This window comes from Amborella trichopoda, chromosome 7 (assembly GCF_054954075.1).
Source record: "Amborella trichopoda isolate Santa Cruz 75 chromosome 7, AtrichopodaSantaCruz75HAP2 v2.0, whole genome shotgun sequence".
NCBI lineage: Eukaryota > Viridiplantae > Streptophyta > Magnoliopsida > Amborellales > Amborellaceae > Amborella > Amborella trichopoda.
Genome location: NC_142342.1, coordinates 8,539,925 through 8,554,043, shown reverse-complemented (window position 1 = coordinate 8,554,043; position 14,119 = coordinate 8,539,925). Strand labels below are relative to the sequence as shown.

The window sequence follows — 14,119 nt, the reverse complement described above, 5'->3', positions numbered from 1 at the left end:
CTTTTTTTTATTATTTTACTTTTTTATAAAAAATACAAAAGTTAACAAGAACAACAAATTTTTTGGACTAATATGAGCGTCGCTTTGCCATTGCGCAACCATATAAAAAAAAAACGAAAGTTTCAACCAATGGTTTAAAAACCGGATCGGTGACCCGGATCGGGCTTTTCAAAAACCGATCCGGATCGACGAATCGAAGATCAGGATCGGCAAATCGACGATCCGGATTGGAATCGGGTGAATTGGTCAGAATAAAGCTTCAAAAAAATCCGAAAAAATTATTAAAATTCATTATAAATATTGATTTTTAGGAATTCAATAAAAAATGAGGGTACTCCATTAAGAATTTTCATGTTTTTGAATGAATATGCGAATATTGATATGTTCTTTCCCTGCATGAACCGCCATTCAGCATTTAATTTACAATATTTCGTGCTCATCCCTACACTGTTGCTGTTGGGACTCGATATGTGAATAATATGGCTGGGATAGGGTAGCCTCAGAATCATCATCTCTCTCGTTTTCTCTTTGAATAATATGGATTAAAAAAAAAAAAAAACAAATTTTCAAAAAAATCGATCATGGATTAAAAAAAAAATCACAAATTTTCAAAAAATTCTATCATGGATTACAAAAAAAAATTCGATCATGGATTAAACAAAAAAAATCACAAATTTTCAAAAAATTCAATCATGGATTACATAAAATTCGATCATGGATTACATAAAATTCGATCATGGATTACAAAAAAAAACAAACAAAAAAAACAAAAAATTCAATCGTGGATTACAAAAAAAGAAAAAAATAATTCGATCATGGATTACAAAAAATTCAATCATGGATTACAAAAAACTCTATCACAAAAAAAGCAAAAAACAAAAAATTCAATCATGGATTAAAAAAAAACAAACAAACATTTCGATCATGGATTATAAAAAAAAAACAAACATTTCGATCATATATTACAAAACATTCGATCATGGATTACAAAAAATTCTATCATGGGTTACAAAAAAAAAAAAAAAAACAAAAAAATCGATCATGGATTACAAGAAAAGAAAACAAACATTTCGATCATGGATTACAAAACTGTTCGGACTCGCCGATTCCGTACAGTGAATCGGCGATTCACTGTACAGAATCGTCCGGTTCTCTCTAGAACCGGACGATTTCCGATTTTTGGGCGATCCGGTTCCTTTTTCACTATTTCCGAGTCGAACCGGGCGAGTCCGGTTCGACTCGGCGTTTTTTAAAACGCTGGTTTCAACAATAAGTCGCAAATTCATCTTCCCTGAAGTGGGTTGTCATATAATTTGATTTTCATTAAGAAACGACACTCGAGGAATATCTCTAGAAAACAAGAACGTTTTCTACAGGGACCAACTCTGTAGTTGGAAACAGCTCAGAGCATCAATAACCAAACTTGTTACATGAATCATACACAATTTGCTAGAAAGCCTGCCGAAAAGATCCACAATAAACCATATTGTAGGCGAAGGATTCACATACAAAATGCAGGCAAAGACCAAGCTACACCTTAGATCAACCTTAAGCTTTTGTTGATACAGGAAAGGACAATAAAGGCTCTTTCCGAAGTAGAGAGACTTGAAATGCTCTTGGACCAGTATGTAAAGGCCTTTCAATGCCCACAGAGCCTGAGAGTACCTCCTATTTTACTGGACCAGTATGCATCACAGATGTATCTATGATGAATCACAGCTCAACCCACTAAGAGAAGATTCCAAATTCATTGATGCCTCAACTCCACACTTATTTTTCACTATAATGATTGTGAACATCTGTTTCTGAAATGAACTTAATGATCTGTCATCATTACAAGCACTCACCAATAACAAATGGGGCAATTTGCATTATTGTCCATCATATTGGAAAATTGCCTCCAGCATAACTGAAAAATGCATTCAAAAAGGAAAAGCATGAAGAAAGGAAGAAGCCCTTTGCATTTCAACTACTAGTTGGATTAATGATATAAATCACAGGCAAATACAAACTTGAAGGAGAAAAAATGACCAGCGACTACACAGCAAAACTTTTCGGTTTCCACCAACTTTTCAAGTGATCATGAAGCATTGCTTTGCGTGGAAACCACCTCTTTGATTTTTCTATGGCAGGATGGTATTTCACAAGAGAACCCAAATGGCGTGCAGATCTTAGCCCCCCATAATACCAAAACGGCCTTTGTAGGTCAAAAGATCAATCTGTAAAATCATTGGCACAAGAAGGACAAGAACATTTTCTTGACCCTCTGGCCTATCAGCTGATTGGCACATCTTCTTCACTATCACCACTTTCATCACTGCATATACCACAATCAAATAAATATGAGAAAAGAACGCTTAAATCTGGTTTATATGGAGTAGAATTTAAGGTATTGTTACCTTTGGCAGAAAATTCAAAACTTGGACAATAAGAAGAATTATACCTAGTAACCAACAAGGTTTAAAGAAAAGGATCGATGACCCGGATCGGCCATCCCAAACACAGTGTCAGATCAGTGGATTGGAGGAATCAACCGAATTTGCAAGAACCAGTATTGAAAAAATTTCAAAAAGATCACTAGAATTTCTTAAAAATCTAGTTTTTAGGTTTTCAAAAAAAATAATGGCATTGTACCATAATTTTTCATTATACATAAATTATGAGAACCTGTCTCATGTATGAGTATTTGTTATCCATCACATTCATTTTATAGTCAAAAAAATATTTAAAGTGCAACTCATTGCAACGAAATGGACCTCTATAACTAAAAAATTTATAAAAAAAAAGAACTGTACAATAGCTTCGCTCCTTTTGATTTGATTGATAGAGAGAAAACAAGCTGCTGCTTACAAGGAGCTATTGTGTTTTTATTAAACCAAAATGGCAATCAGGGAAAAGCTATGACCGTCCATTTCTGCTTTCTCACACCACATTATTTTGCTATTCTAAAGCTTTTTCTTTTCGGTTTTTTTAAACAACCTCAAATTTCACATTAGTTTTTTTTTTGAAATTGCTCATCATATTAGTTAAATCATTTCTAAAGTCTCTCGACATGGTTATAATTATCCATGGAAAAAAAATCCTCTCCATTTCATGAGATTTAGCATGCAAAAAGTATATGTTGCCAAATGAGATTTAAGGTATAGCAATTAATATGGACAGATTTATAGTATTTGGAAACATGAATTTACAATCACATTTTAATAAAATTAGAAAAATACGTAAATGGATTTATACTTGCATTAAGGAAAATGGATAGAGCAACTTGAAAACAAATGTTGAAGTGGGCATATGGACTAAAGGTCCCCCACGAACAAGTGTTATTTTTTTTTTTTTTCAATACCCCATGTCCTCTATTTATCTGGGAACTTAAAGGAACAAGAGAAAACAATGTAATGATGTGTTACAATATCGTGATCATTATGCACATAATAGAAACATTTGTCAGCTTCTTTCAAAAATATAAAATTAAGGTGGAATACATGAACTAAATTTTTTGAAGTATAAAAAGTACATAAGAATATGTTTCAAAAGTTGAGAGAGAGAGAGCGCGCCAATAAGCTATACGCTATGAAAATTTTTCAAAAGTTGAGAGAGAGAAAGAGAGAGAGCTATGGGCTCCAAATTACCCCACATCAAGGATTTAACAAAGCCAAAGCTTGTATAAAAGCTTTAGGGCTCACACAACATCGCATGAGCATTTCCACTAGCAAGCTATCCATTCCTACACGTGGGTGGACCCACGAATGACTGTTTGTAAAATGCGGCAATGAAAAAATAATTTTGCTGGGGTGGGCTGCTGCCTCTTTGTTTAAAAAAGTTTTAAATTGCACATATAGGTAAATTTTGCCCAAAAAAAACTCGGTTTAAAATGAGTATGAACCAGTTGGCCGGTTCTCATTTGACCGAAATGGTCAAAACCAGCCAGTTCTATCAAAGAGCCAGCCGGTTCAAGCGGTTACCTGGCCGATTCCCGATATATAATGGGAACCGGACCAGCTCTGACGATTTCCGATCTGGATCGGGCGGTTCTAATCCAGATCAGTGATTTATAAAACCTTGGTAACAAATAAAGAAGTACCTATGCTCTGGTAGCTTCGATATGCGCCTTGCATCTAACCCTGTCATAAACTTCTGAGCAGCTTGAACATTTTCCCCTCCTGTTTGTCCATGGTACCACAGTCATATTCATCGTTTTATTTGAGAAGTTGAAACTCAAGGGGTTCAGACTAAGGACTACAAATAACTATAAATATTTCAAAGGGCATCAAGTCTCAAATGTTCAACAAAAACCAAGCAACTTAAGGTAAAGAAATAGAAATTGGTGAACCAACTTTTAACAAAGAAAAAGTGTAAACCCAACCACAATGGATATATATGGTCTAAATTAGCTGTTCCTCTTTGTGAAATATAAACAAAGTTCATAAGAGATCCTACCTTTTGTCAATTGGAAAAGATGTAAAATGCAACGCTCAGCAGCAAGGCGGACAGGTGTGCTACCATCCTTCAAACACAAGCCAAGCACAGGTCCCATAGCCGAAAGAGAAGGTGTAACCGCAAAAACATTTGCCTACCATTCACAGGAAAAAAAAAAAAAGATTACCATAAATAAAAATAATAAGAAAGAAAGCAAAAAGGAGAAAAGCACATCATGATCCAGTGGAGTATGGTATGCGGTATAGTATAAGTCCAGTACTCCGAAGGGGCACATCTACTGTCCCTCCCAATGCCGTATAATTGTACTTGGAAGCAAAGAAGCCTGATTCCCTTTGTTGAACCGTTTAACATACTCCACTGAATTATGGTACGGACACTATAACTCAATGGAGCCTTAGAACTTCACTCCATGAGAAGCGGGGTTGACTTTACCTTGACTGTTGATTTGAGTCCAGACAATGCCCTTCTCCTAACTTCGCTTGAGTCATCTTGCAAAGCAGATATCAAGAGAGGAACGAGTTCTAATGGACCAGAGGGCTCTTCTTGAGCTTGATATACTAGAAGTCTCCCTAATGCTTTTGTTGCAGTTTCACGAATAGGGAACTGTAACCACAGAACAATCAGTACAAAAGAAACAGAAAAGTGGATTCTACCTATTGGTTTGGTGGCTAGAAAGATGGAGCTACAAGTACCAATAACCAAGTTCCAATCGCATCTTAATCCCTCATAACACCAAAGAAAAGTCCTGGACACTTGTGACAAAAATATGAAGGGAAATTGTACTATAATCCAGTGACCTATGGCAAACACAGTCCAAAGGAATCATAAATATCAAATAAAATGATGGAAGGCAATGGAGAAAATGGGATCCACCATTGGGGGGCTCATATCCTGTCCTGCTAGATCCCACTCTCCATCATCATCCTGTAACTATATTATATGGTCATAGGCCAGTAGAATTAGAATTCACAGCTGCCTTCTAAAAGCAAGATGGTACGAGTAAGGACGAGAACAAAAAGAGGAAAGAAAAAAGAATAAAAAAGCCAAAAAAAAGGAATATAAAAAAGGCAACCCCTTGCATGTTCAAATGCCAAAACAAGATAAAAGAGGATAACATAGGATGGAATTTAAATATGCAACATGAATTTTTATACCTTATCGTCTTTCAAGGCTTCTCTCAAACAATCAACAACAGATGGAAAAGCGGCTGAGTGACATACTGCAGAAGGGCAGTGCATAAACATGGATGCAAATGCTATGATGCAACCATGTCTCACGTACCAGTTCTGCGTTGAAGCTAACTCTGTCAAGGTCTGCAACAGCTCTAAGAGCTCACCATCTTCCATGTACTGTATCCACATCAGTTGGAACACAAACAATTAAATATGAATCTAACCAGATAGAATAAAAGCATATAAGAAATAAGAGAGCAACAGGGGGACAGAGCGGTTTTTTCTATTTGATAAGTAGTAAGCAGTAGAACATCATGGAGAAGCAGAAAATTGGGAAAAACAACTTTTTCTTTTTGACCGATGGGGAAAACTGCAGTAGTGTAAACGGTTTTGATCATTATCACCAAATAGCCCCTTCCTCCGCTCCTACTTATTTGCATCATTAAGCAGTAGATCATGGAGAAGCTGAAAATTAGGAAAAACAACAACTTTTTCTTCTTGATCGATGAGGAAAATTACAGTAGTGTAAATGGTTTTGATTATTATCACCAAATAGCCCCTCTTCCTCCCCTCCTACTTCTTTGTATCATTCTCTTTTTGGTGCCTAAGATTCAGAAGAGTCCTTGGAGAAAATGAAACCAAGGACCTCAGATTGCCCCTGACTATGCTTTGTTCCCTGAAGTAGGGAAGGACCATCATATGGAGCCTAAACGGAAAAAGTGAGTTTTAGAATTAAGTTGTTTATATCAAGACAAGTTAATTGACAGCCCTTAGTTGCAAAAAATGCCAGGAAAATAAAGCCCCTCCCCAGCACAAACATTCATATGGCTGGCCATTTTTGGCAACCCACTGATCACTGATCATCTGCAAGAGAGGGCCTGCAAATTCTCAATAGGTGCAATATGTGCTGGAATCTGGAAGTGAATTTTGACCATTCCTGTTGCATTGCAAAATGGTGTGGTCATATTTATCAAATCTCTTCAGTTTCAGTTGGGTGACACCAGCAACTATTAGTTCTCTATCCACAAATGGAATTCCTTACCAATTCGTCTGCTGGTCCGTTACTCTGGAGACTTGCCATGAGGGTGTAAAGGCTCAAATTATATCATCAGAGATCATCAGAAACGAATTTTGCGGGACCTCAACAACAGATGTCTTAGCCACTAGCATTTGCATGCTTGATCATACAACCCAAGAATGAAGCAAGCAACCAGGTGACTGGGATTCCCCCTCCAGATGGAAATCATCAAATTTAATTTTGATGGATGTTCCAAAGTTATAACCCAGGCCCTATCAGTATTGGGGGAGTTTTTCGCGGACATGGCAGGTGAAGTACTCATGTTCTCGGGACCAGGCAAATCAGTAGACTAAAGGAGCTAAGGGTTTAGCCTTCCATCTGGAGTTGTATTTTGAATCCAAGGTGGGTCATTCATAATAGTTGAATCAACTCCTCAAATGTTATAGCATAGGTGAAGAAAAATCTCCTATTACTTGGAGATTCAACTCCTATATCAATGAAACTTTGGACAAACTAAAAGATTTTATATATATATTTAATTAACTTCTTATTGAAGTATTGTGTACAGAAAATGACCTCCCCGAGTCAGTGAAGGCTTCAAGGGCCCACTTAAAGTGGGCTATACAAGGAACTATCACGGAACAGTATCACAGAAACTGTACAATCTCTATTGAGTACAGAAAAGGTGTGCCACTGGTTCCTAGGAGGGGTGTGGCTGATTGACCCTGTCTCTGGCCAAGGTATCTGCAGCTGTGTTTGACTCTCACCAGATGTGTCTCCAAGTGATGCACAGGTTCCCGCTTAGGTGCAAAATTTTGTCGAAAACATTGGCCAGTCTGCATGGGTATGTGGAAGCTCCGGAAGCCCAACAGATTATATTTTTGGAGTCGCCTTCGACAATCAAGGAAGTGCCCCCAGCAGGAGGGCGAGGGTTTCGGCAGTGTTGGAGTCTGATGACTAATGGACTTGGAAAAGGAGAGTCATTCCTGTACAGTCTCCAATGGAGGCTGGGCCTGGGTTGCCAAGAGAGCAACCATCAAAGTTGAATTTTATATGCCCGGAATCAGGAGGTCTCCACAGGGAAGCAGTGTGTGTGGGTCCAGTATGCAGCAACGCTACACAGTTAAGAAGGAAGTCCGAGTGGGAGAAGTGTTTGAAAAGGCTGTGATTTTTTACCCAGAATATGACAAGGTCCGTCACTTGGTATTTTAATGCTTCCGAGGTCTTGAGCTCACCAGGAAATATCCGAATGTTCCTCTTGGTCCAGATCACCCAAAGGGTGGCTGCGACTGACGCCTTTCAAAGCAGGACGCCAGCTTTAGCCCAAGGGAGTGGGTGCAATGAGGTGAAGAAATCAGGGACATTTCTCTGAGTTACCCAATACCACCCAAAGAGTTGTAGCAGGTCCCCCCACAGGTCAGTGGCCACCTTGCAATGGATGAAGAGGTGAGGGTTCGTTTCTTCGGCTGTCAAGCACATTGTGCATCTATTAGGTATGGGTAGGCCCCTCCTTTGTAGCTTGTCCACTGTCAAGGCCCGCTCAGCTAGCATTATCCAATTGAAAAACAGGTCTTCGGCATAGAGAGGGAGGGGAGGGCCGAGGGAAGGGGTGCATCTAAAAGAAAGTGATAGAATGAGGAAACTGAAAAGATGCCAGAGGCAGCAAATGACCAAACTATTCAGTCATCACCTTTGAAGGGGAGGAATACTGTTTGGATCAAGGTGGACAATGCGAGGAAGTCGTCAATCTCATGATCAGCCAGCGGTCTCCTGAAATTGAGATTCCAACATGTAGAGGGGCCCAAGGTGTCAAAGTGATCCGCTACAGTCCCCTGAGCATTGCGAGCAATGCAAAACAGTTTAGGGAACGGGTGCACAGGGTTGGCGTTACCAGGCCAGAGATCCAGTCAGAATCTCACTCTGTGGCCTGATCAAGGTAAAAATCTTATGTTAAGTTTGAAGGTGGAAAGGCTGTGGAGGATGGATCTCCATGCCCCCGAGGGCTGGCTACCAATCCTTGTGTGGGGCACCCATTCAGAGAGGAGGTGATATTTGTAGCAGACCACTTGTTGCCACAGATGGCCAACCGCCACCACCGCTTGCCAAGGAAGGCATTGTTCCTTCTTAGACTACGAATACACAACCCCCCAAGGTAGTTAGGCAAACAAACCCTATCCCAAGAGATGAGGTGCAATTTGGAGTTGTCCCCATCACCTAACTATAGAAAATTACACACAAGCTGCTTAAATCAACGGTCAATGCGTGAGGGTATACAGAAGAGGGACATTAGGAAGATGATGACATTTGATAGAGTAGCCTTGATAAGTAAATCTGCCCACAGATGAGATGGACAGAACCTTCCACCCAGTCAGCTTACATTCAAATTTATCTATGAGATGAATCCATTGCCTGTATTTTGGCTTGCCAATGCAAGGGGATGTACGATGAGGGGAGTATGTCTACCTCACAACCCTATCTTTCGGCCAAAGAGGAGATAGTATAGGCGGCCACCACAATCATGGAGGATGGATCTCCATGCCCCCGAGGGCTGGCTACCAATCCTTGTGTGGGGCACCCATTCAGAGAGGAGGTGATATTTGTAGCAGACCACTTGTTGCCACAGATGGCCAACCGCCACCACCGCTTGCCAAGGAAGGCATTGTTCCTTCTTAGACTACGAATACACAACCCCCCAAGGTAGTTAGGCAAACAAACCCTATCCCAAGAGATGAGGTGCAATTTGGAGTTGTCCCCATCACCTAACTATAGAAAATTACACACAAGCTGCTTAAATCAACGGTCAATGCGTGAGGGTATACAGAAGAGGGACATTAGGAAGATGATGACATTTGATAGAGTAGCCTTGATAAGTAAATCTGCCCACAGATGAGATGGACCGAACCTTCCACCCAGTCAGCTTACATTCAAATTTATCTATAAGATGAATCCATTGCCTGTATTTTGGCTTGCTAATGCAAAGGGATGTACGATGAGGGGAGTATGTCTACCTCACAACCCTATCTTTCGGCCAAAGAGGAGATAGTATAGGCGGCCACCACAATCATTCTGGTTTTGCCCATATTCACACTGAAACCTGTGGCCAATTCGAAACATCTGAGGAAGAGAAGCAGGCAATCAACTTGTTGGCAGTCGGCCCTGCAAAAATAGAAGATGTCATCCGCATATTGCAAGTGGGAGATAGTGGGGCCTCGGTTTCCAATTTAAAAAACCAGCGGTAAGGCCGTGGTGATACGTCTCAATGGATTTGCTAAACACTTCCCCTACTATAGCAAAAAGAAAGGGGGAGAGAAGATCTCCTTGCCTAAGACCTCTAGAAGAGGGGAAGAAGCTTTTCAGAGAACCATTGATGACGAACGAGAAGAAAGGATGAGAAATACAGCCTCGGATCCATCTTTACCAGTGGTTTCCAAAACCCATCCTAGACATTGTTTCTTCGAGAATGGCCCAGTCCACATGATCGTAGGCCTTCTCCCAGTCCAACTTGATGATGATGCCTCGCTTTTTGGAAAGGTGGTGAGAGTGTATACACACTCTTGAGGCACCAAGGCTCCATCAAGGATCAGGCAGTCCTTCATGAAGGGCCCCTGGCAAGGGGAGATGATCCAGCCAAGTACTTCTCTAAGGCAGGTGGCCAAGACTTTGGAAAGTATCTTGTAGGAGCTATTGGTGAGGCTAATAGGATGGAAGTCCTTGATTTCCTTGACACCTTCAATTTTAAGGATGAGAATAATAAGAGTGGCATTCATGGCTTTGTGAATGATGCCTCTAAAGTGAAAACTCTTCAAAGAAGGACAGAATGTCACCACGAAGAGAAGACCAGAAGGTTTTAAGGAGGGGCAACCGGGTAACCATCCAGCCCCAGGGCCCTATCTTGTCCCAGGTCCGTGATGGCTTTCGGGACTTGTTCTTCAATGAATGCACTTTCCAACCATTCTGCCTTTCCAGGGGGAATAGAGATCAAAGCTACATCTGAAATAAGGGGCCTGGGGCCCTGTGGGGCAGGAAAAAGATTTTTAAGAAGTCCATGACAGCCTGCTCCACCTGGTGGGGACTATCTAGGGAAATATTTCCCACTTTGATGGGGGTTATACTATTCTCTTGCCTTCTACAGTAGGCTGTTGTATGAAAGATGGCTGTGTTGAGAGGTCCTCATGCTTAAATCACTTTATCCTAGAATGTTGGGCCCAATAGATCTTCTCTTGGTGTAGAATGGTCTGGAATTGGCATTTGTGTTGGGTTCTCTAAAAGAGTTCGTCAGGGATTAGGGCCCCTATCCTCCTCGATCTGGTTCTAATAGACAATGTATTGAAGTAGGGCTTCTTTCGGGGACTTGAAGTTGCCTGGCTGTAGACGACTCCAATTTTTAAGGGAAGCCTTGAGGAGTTGTAATTTGCACTGCAATCGAAAACCGGCCCCACCCGTGGACTTAGCGGAGAAGGATTGCCACCAAGAGGGAATGAGAGAGCGTGTTTCGGCCCCCTCAAGGCAATAGAGTTCGAAGCAAAAGGCCTTAACACCCCTAGGGACAGGATGGGTGTCCAAAAGGATAGGACAATGGTTTGAGGTAAGTTTAGGGAGAGCTAAGGCATGTGATCCCAGGAAGATTGACTCCCATTCGGGGCTGATCAAGTAGCTATACAGCTTGAAGAGGGAAGGGGTGGAGGAGTGGTTCGACCATGTGAACTCTGCACCTTGAAAGGGTACTTCGACAAGGTTGTGGCGTGAAATGAAATCTGAGAAGTTGAGCATGCATTGGCCGATGCTGTGATTTGAGTTCCTTTCAAAGGACCACCTGGTGACATTAAAGTCACCTCCTAAACACCAAGGGGAAGGCATGTGCACTGGGATCCTATCTAGTTTCTGCCAAAGAAGATTTCTGAGTTGAGGATAGCAGGTAAGAAGGGGTGGCGGGCATGGTGGTAACAGAAGGCTACTGGTGGGTGGTTGGGGACAGGAGCATGAAGGGGAAGGTACAAAGTGTGGTGAGTGGAGGACAAGAGGGGTTAGGGAGGTCGGGAGAGAGAAGAAGATAGGATAGAGCATGGTGATAGAGGGATGTGCATGGGAATGGGGTGAGGAAGCGGAGGCACAGTAACCACAGGAGGGTTTACAACAGTAGCAGGCAGTGGGAGAGAGGAAGGCAAATAGGGGGACGACCGACCTAGAGGAAGACAGGAAGGGGGGTTGTATTATGGGAATGAGGGAGAGGCCCACTCACGGATTGGGGGTAGGGTTAGAGGGGGGACGTACAAAAGGTGGCAGGGTTGCTTCGAGAGGGGGAGCAGAGGGAGCATCGCAGGTCTTCAGGGAGGTTGAGAAAGGAGCTATGGGTGGATCGGAACTAGGGGCGATGCGGCCCAGGAGGGAAGGAGAGGAGGGGAGATCAACATATAGGAGAGGGCTGGGGATGAAGGAAGCTAAAGGACAATGGGCTGCCTCTGTCAGTTGTCCAGGCTCGAGTTGGGAGCATGCAGCATTCAAGGTGTACTATTTGGAGGTGACATGGCCGAATCAGGGAGTTATTGACACGTGAAGGCAACAGGGATGTGGAGGGTCACGGGGTGGGGGAGGGGGAGGGATGTCACTAGGTCAGCAGGTGCAGAGGAGGTGGACGCGTGTCAATGAGGAGAGGTGGGGCACGAGGACCTGTCCACGTGTTGCGCAGTAAGGGTGGGGTTAGGGGGTGACTGACCCAGAGAAAGGTGAGTGGGGGGGGGGGGGGGCGTGTGTGGGTGTGGGGCTGATGAGCTTGGGTTCTACTGTTTCAATAAAGATTTGAATGGTTCCCAGAAGGAGGTACTCGATAGATTGCCAGTGCACAGAAAGGAACGCTCCACAGGCTTTGCTAACGAGTTTGAAAGTCTGAGGGTGTCAAGCATAGCTTGCGCTTGGGACAAGCATCCAGGTTTTGTTTTTCTCGCTCTAGAGTAAGGCCTGTGCCTTTGAAAGTGGGTTTAACGTGATGCAACGCCTTGAGGGCTCCACCCTCCAACCTGAAGTTGAAGAGAACTGCTCCTGAGGAGAGCTTGCGACAGCGCAGTTCTGGTTCTACCCATTTACCCTATTTTCCGATACCTTTGATATTGTCCCTATGAGAGAAGAAACAGCCCACCAAGGAATATTGGAGCTTCTTGCGGGGTTCAACGATGAAAGGATTGTCCAGGGTTAAAACGTTAGGGGGTTTACAGTGTGAGGGTTGGGGTGAGGGTGGGCACATAAATGACATCGAATGCGAAAAGAATATACTGTTTAAACCAAAATTTTGAATGTCGATACTTGCCTGTGTTTCCCCATTACAAAACTGTTACTAATTCCTAACAAACACCAAGTAATTATAAAAAGTGTGCGGTTTGTATAGAGCCTAGGCTCCAAACAATCCAATTAGAGCCTACCTTCAAATAGTGTCGAGAATTATGGTTTTAATATTGGAAATCTTTGTGATAGCCTCAAAATATAGTTTCATATTTATTTATGAAGTTAAAAGCTTCAAAAATAGTGTAGATCGACATATCTATGAAAACCCGAAAATCTTGAAAATTAACAGTCCAAAAATGCGCTACAAAATACACCATTTCTAAAACTTGCAGTCCATTCTTTTTTCATGTCCATGCATCTTGATGTCAAAATGATCAATTTGAAGATATTTGGGCATCCAAAGAACCTCTTCTAGTGAAATTTTGGAGTTAGGCTCAAATTCGATTGTTTAGAGCCTCGGCTCTATATAAACTTTTCCCTTAAAAAAATATATGGAAATTTATTCAAACAAATAAGTGATTGATCTAAACTAATATTTTGGTCATTGCATGATACATGTAAATTCAGAGCTTCACGATCATACCTGTGATATAATACCCAATACTCTTCCTGCTGAGTTTCGAACGTGATCATCATCAAGCTGTATAAGGTCCTTGAGTAGAGTATGCACACGAGACCTAAATGCACTGCTTACACTTTTACCAGCATGCTTAAAAACTCCCTTAAGAGCAGAGAGTACAGCCTCCCGAACTCCACCATCTGATGCCTGAACATCACAGAAACTAAGTAATATTTCTTGGGGAAGCATACACTTTTCAATGGAATAGGAAAAACCATGAAACATTTGGATCATCAGGTCTGATAAAATAAAGGATAGTAATGGAGATAATGGAAGAACAAATATTGGGGCCATTTCCTGCTACAGTGGGCCCTCTAAATCACCGTCCATTTCACAGAACAGTGACTACAAATTGGACCATGATTTCCCATTGTGCAATGGATTATAGCGTACACTCCACCACGTTATTACAAAAAGGACGGAAGTATACCAACAATTACCTGTAAAGTGGAAAGGAGATCATTCACTAAAGGATCGAGTCGAGTGCTGAGGGCACTGAGTTTTCCAAGAGCCAGAGCAGCAGTTGAACGCACCGTCCTACAACAGGAAATCAAACGCATTCAGGAGGGAAGTCTCTTCAGCAAAAGTCTAAGAAAC

At 41.7% G+C, this 14,119-nt stretch overlaps 1 protein-coding gene across 2 annotated transcripts in view; it reads right to left on the bottom strand.

Annotated features, from left to right (window-relative positions):
- Positions 1-1,750: 1,750 nt before the first annotated feature.
- ILA (putative protein kinase regulator ILITHYIA) overlaps positions 1,751-14,119 on the bottom strand; it is a 99,295-nt gene continuing 86,926 nt past the window's right edge. For both annotated transcript variants that reach the window (XM_020673523.2, XM_088872949.1), the window contains 7 exons: positions 13,963-14,059; positions 13,487-13,669; positions 5,592-5,786; positions 4,870-5,040; positions 4,438-4,570; positions 4,082-4,160; positions 1,751-2,317 (listed from right to left, as the gene is read on the bottom strand). In XM_020673523.2, the coding sequence (XP_020529182.1) occupies positions 2,275-2,317; positions 4,082-4,160; positions 4,438-4,570; positions 4,870-5,040; positions 5,592-5,786; positions 13,487-13,669; positions 13,963-14,059 (901 nt within the window). In that variant the 3' untranslated portion in view covers positions 1,751-2,274. The remainder of the gene's footprint in view (positions 2,318-4,081; positions 4,161-4,437; positions 4,571-4,869; positions 5,041-5,591; positions 5,787-13,486; positions 13,670-13,962; positions 14,060-14,119) is intronic.